At 44.4% G+C, this 5,015-nt stretch overlaps 1 protein-coding gene across 2 annotated transcripts; it reads left to right on the forward strand.

The window, feature by feature from the left end:
• Nucleotides 1-219: 219 nt before the first annotated feature.
• On the forward strand, nucleotides 220-4,601 carry LOC119308294 (cation/calcium exchanger 5-like). Of its 2 annotated transcripts, none has more exons than XM_037584398.1 (2): nucleotides 220-1,087; nucleotides 3,794-4,601. In XM_037584398.1, the coding sequence occupies exons 1-2, from the start codon at nucleotides 374-376 to the stop codon at nucleotides 4,559-4,561; spliced, it is 1,482 nt and encodes a 493-aa protein (XP_037440295.1). In that variant the 5' UTR covers nucleotides 220-373; the 3' UTR covers nucleotides 4,562-4,601. The 2 variants fall into 2 exon arrangements, with proteins under 2 accessions (XP_037440295.1, XP_037440296.1); XM_037584399.1 differs by having other exon boundaries at nucleotides 3,797-4,601.
• Nucleotides 4,602-5,015: the final 414 nt, after the last annotated feature.

The raw sequence follows: 5,015 nt of genomic DNA on the forward strand, positions 1-5,015 counted from the left end.
TTCAATTTTGAGGCTCACAATCTCGCAAAGCATGTATGTAATCTAGGTATAGGCAGACATGTGTGGTTGGGCACTCCTCATGACCCGACTATTGTACCTATGAACATTTTTCTCTTATTCAATAAAGCATGCGAGATTTCTCAAAAAAGATAAAAAATCCACGTTCTCCGCGAAACGGGACCCACCACCACTAAGTTCGGCATCGGCCACTCCGCCTGCCTGGTGGTGGGCTTTGCCCAACGCGTCGGGCGTCGGCGTCCGTGCCGATCCCACTCACTGTCGGCCATCTCCACCGAAATCCCCCACCTCCCCTCCTTGCGCCCGCCATTACTTCACCACCGCCGCGCGGGCGCATCGGCAGCTAGCGCATGGCATGGCCTCCCTCCCATACACCGCCGCCGCCTGCGCCTCCGTCAGAGCCGACCCCGCCCCGGGACTCCTCAACTACGCAGCCGTCCACTCCTGCCTCCTACGCGCCGACCGCCGCCTCTCCCTCCCCATCCTCGCGCTCCTCCTCCTCCTCCACTTCCGCTTCCTCGCCGTGGCCGCGGGGGCCCACTTCTCCCCCGCCGTCTCCCGCCTCGCGTCCCGCCTCCGCCTCTCCCCTTCCATGGCCGCCGTTACGCTCCTCGCGCTCGGAAACGGCGCCCCAGATGCGTTCGCTTCCGCCGCCGCGCTACGCGGCGAGGGCGGGCTGCCCCGGGCCGGGCTGGCCGCCATCCTCTCCGCGGGCGCCTTCGTGTCCGCGTTCGTCGTCGGCGCCGTTTCCCTTATCGCCGCGCCCTTCGCTGTCCCGCCGGCTTCATTCACGCGCGACGTCTTCTTATACCTCGTCGCCGCGTCGGCGCTTTTCTACATCTACCTCAGCGCCGAGATATTCCTGTGGCAGGCCGTCGGGCTCGTGCTCTTCTATGTCTTCTTCGTCGGCTTAGTGTTTTATATGGATTTGGGCGCGGCGGGAAAGGCAGTCAGCTCTGCCGAGCCGGAGACGACAGCGAATGGCATGGGCCGCGCGGCGATGGACTTGCCAGTCTCAGTGGAGCATCAGAAGCAACGCAAAGCTAGTTTGTGGACGGTGCTCACCAAGGTACTATGAACGAAGCAATAGTTTATTTTTTCTATTGAATATGTCCTGAAATTTGAGTAGACTGAGACAGCATTTCAGCAATTCTAGGCAATTGGTCTCTTTGGTAGCAGTGTCTTCGACAAGAAAATACTACTCGTTTAAACTGTTAAATACTTGGTTTATTTATTTGCAATTGTTGTCAGTGGGGTGAGTTGACTTTATCCTTTTGATGGATTACCTTAAGCGTTTGTTCTGAACTGAGATTCTCAAGAAGAAAGAATATTAAGCACTTAGAAAAGTATTTAATCTGCTAGTTGGCCAGAAAAGTATTCATATTATAGCATGTAGTTCACTTGTAGTTTAGGATGCTGCATTCTATTTGATTTTTGTAATATTGATAGGGTCAGCAAGTCTAGCACATAATCCCTTGCATGAAAGGTTGCTGAAGTGATAAAAATAAGGATGCTCATCACTTACTCATTTTCTTCACTCTTTCCTGCAGTGGCTTAGTTCATTCACTTGTGTATTTTGGAGTGTTGCATTGTACTTATTTTTTACTCCCTCCGTCCGGAAATACTTGTCATCAAAATGAATAAAAGGGGATGTATCTAGATGTATTTTAGTTCTAGATACACCCTTTTTTGTCCATTTTGATGACAAGTATTTTCGGACGGAGGGAGTAATATATAAAGGCAGTAAGTCTAGCATATCCAGTCCATTACATTTGCACAGTTGGTGAAGTTACCAAAGTAAGGATGATCATCAGATACCCACTTTCTTTCCCTCTTTCCTGTAGCTGCTTAGTTATTTACTGCTAAGTTCAAAACATTGCGTTCATTACATAAAAAACATACTCCTAAAACTGTACAAATCCAAGCACCTTCCCTAGCCACGCACCTGTGGCATGACCAAACTTAACTTTGCCAATGTTGGCTGCAGCTGCAGTGGACGAACTATTCAAACAATCCCTCCTGGCTGTTTGGACATTTCTGATTCATATCTATAGTTGTGATGGGTAACTGTTGCATGGGCAGATTAGGGTTTTGTTTGGAGCGTAAGCTGGGCACTGTGTTAACGTCTTTTCTGCATCTTTTCGTTTGAGAAGACTAGATTTTATTTATTTCACTGAAATCATAAACAAAGTGAACAAACAGTAAAAGTTAAAGCATATTGGTGAATTATAATCTTCATTTTTCCACTGCAATGAGAGATAACCGAATTTGTTCTATGACCATTGCCTGGGGTTTTCTTAGCCTAGGTAGCAAAGACTCTTTAACTCTTACCAATCAGTTTGCAACTTAAGATAGCTTTAGCAAGGCTAAATTGTCCTTGCTCAACTGGGCAAAGGATCTGGTTGCATGCAGCATGAGCTAATTGGATGGTGAACATATGCCATGAAGATCGGTTAATATCTAAACAAGATGATAACGGAACCACAAAGTCTAAAATTAATATCGCTGGAGAACACTCAGATAGGTGGCAACCACTGAGTTATTCAGTAATACGAGTTTCAGAAGCTATTGTGGCCTATGCTAGAATATATACCTGTATATCTTCATGGAATACCACACTGACACTGGCTTTGTTGTGCTTGGTCAGCCGCTAGCAGAAGCTTGTTTCTTCTTCTGTCTTAAGTAAGTTCAAGTTAGAACAACCGTGTAACCGAAGGATACATTTTAGCAGTGAAACCTGCTATATACATAGGAAGGATGATAAAGTGATCAAATATGAGGGACCAGGTGAAAACCTAGTGACGCCTGAATGGTTTGACTTAAAGCTATCAAGTCCTTCTCATACAGGCATCACATCCCCGTTAATAATTAAGAACATGCGGTTCCATTTTCACATGGAGTAATGGCTAAAGGTTGCATGCGTGTTGCAGCTTTTCTATAATCCAGCTGCACATGTATACTCAACTGTTTAGTAACACGATCACTGCTACAAGTTTCAGTGTATGCTTCCACTTCCTCATTCTTAACATTTGACGACGCACATAGTTTCAAACAGCTTACAATCTTGTACATATTTCAATATCTTAAACATTTTATATGCTTAAATGGGGATAAGCCTTTCATTTGAACTATTTCAGTTCAAACTACTGCAAAGTGCAAAGTGCAATGGACTTCTATATTTTGCTATGCATTGACATAGATGCAATATAACTCGATATATCTCTGTACTGATGTTCTAAAACTAGTTGTGTTGACTTTTAATCTTTAGATGTAAAAAATCATAATATGGCCTAGCACGAGATTAGGAGGAATGCTGCACAATTGTTTTGATGGATACTCAGATCTGAACCTTTTATATGGAAGAGAGAAAAATATAGATAGCAAGATTATGATGAATCGTGACTTTATATTTACTTATTCTGCAAGGTCACACACTAGAACATCGTGGTAGACATGGCAAGGATATGGAACAGACTTTCTATGTACAATAGAGCTCATGATTGTACTTGTAACAAGAAATCGTTATCCTGTTGTTGCATCTTTGAAGTACTCCCTCCGTCCGGAATTACTTGTTGCATAAATGAATAAAAATGGATATATCTAGAACTAAAATACGTCTAGATACATTCATTTCTCTCCGACAAGTATTTCCGGATGGAGGGAGTATTTGTAATGACACTCGGTTTCTGGTTTACTTTGAGATTTGAATGGAAGCATAACTTCCTCTCTTAACCTTGGGTTTTCATGATACTGATGGCTATCTATCTACCTCTAGCAGGTAACAAGAGTTTGGGATTGGCCTGTGACATTTCTTTTGAAGCTCACGATACCGTCAACGCTTCCTTCTGAATGGAACAAATTTTACATCTGTGCGAACATCTGTCTATGCCCTCTCATACTACTATATTCTTTTAGCTCATTCATTCCGTTGGATAGCCGAATAGTATTTCTTCTCCCTCAAATCCGCTTCCCCCTCTGGTCTGTTGTTCTTCTGGTTAGCTTTTGTTTGGCTCTATCCCACTTCCGCTTTGAGAAAGAATCACCAGAAACAGAGAACATTGCAAGTACCCTCATATCGTTTGTAATGAGCGTCTTCTGGATCTCAACCATGGCCGGAGAGCTCCTGAATTGCCTGGCAGCAATTGGAGTTATTATGGATCTCCCTCCAGCTATACTTGGCATGACAGTCTTGGCATGGGGGAATTCTGTCGGTGATCTTGTTGCTGATGTGGCATTGGCCAAGAACGGTCAACCTACAATCGCCATTGCTGGCTGTTTTGCTGGCCCAATGTTCAACATGCTTGTTGGATTAGGAACTGCCCTAGTGATGCAGACGGCAGGAGTGTATCCCAAAGCCTTTGTACTTGAATTCCATGTTGGAATTGTTGTTGCATTTGTGTTTCTTCTTCTGAGCTTGATGGCAACCCTGTTGGTGGTAACCTGGGCCAGATTCCGGGTACCCAGATTCTGGGGCTACTGCCTAATGGGGCTCTACATATTGTTTACCATAGTGAGTATTGCCATTGCGAGCTCTTCTGGATAATATATTTTCTATATAAATAGAAGCTCATAGATTGTGTCTACGGTACTTGTTTGACGTTTCTGTTTTTTCCCCAAATCAATTGCATTTGAAAGAAGGCCCTTCTTGACTTATTCTAACTGTCATGGTATATGTGAGGGAAAATCTGTTCATCAAATGCTAGGCCACGTACGTAGTGTTTACATCAATGAAAGCTCTCATTCCATATTTTATGAATTGTAGAGAACAAAATACTCTGACATCATCTGTCTACTTCCACTTGGATGAGTTGTCATGACTAGGCAATCTCATCGAACACAGGACAGTTTAGACACAGGTAAAACAGGAAACCTTGCAAACTTCACCTGTGACCTCGATCGATCCTGAATGACAACCACAGCGCTAGTCCGGCAGTCCTTGTCTCAAATGTGTCACCTTGTAAACTATTCCTCGTAATCTACTGTTCTACTCCCTCCGC

Source organism: Triticum dicoccoides, chromosome 5B, assembly GCF_002162155.2.
Source record: "Triticum dicoccoides isolate Atlit2015 ecotype Zavitan chromosome 5B, WEW_v2.0, whole genome shotgun sequence".
NCBI lineage: Eukaryota > Viridiplantae > Streptophyta > Magnoliopsida > Poales > Poaceae > Triticum > Triticum dicoccoides.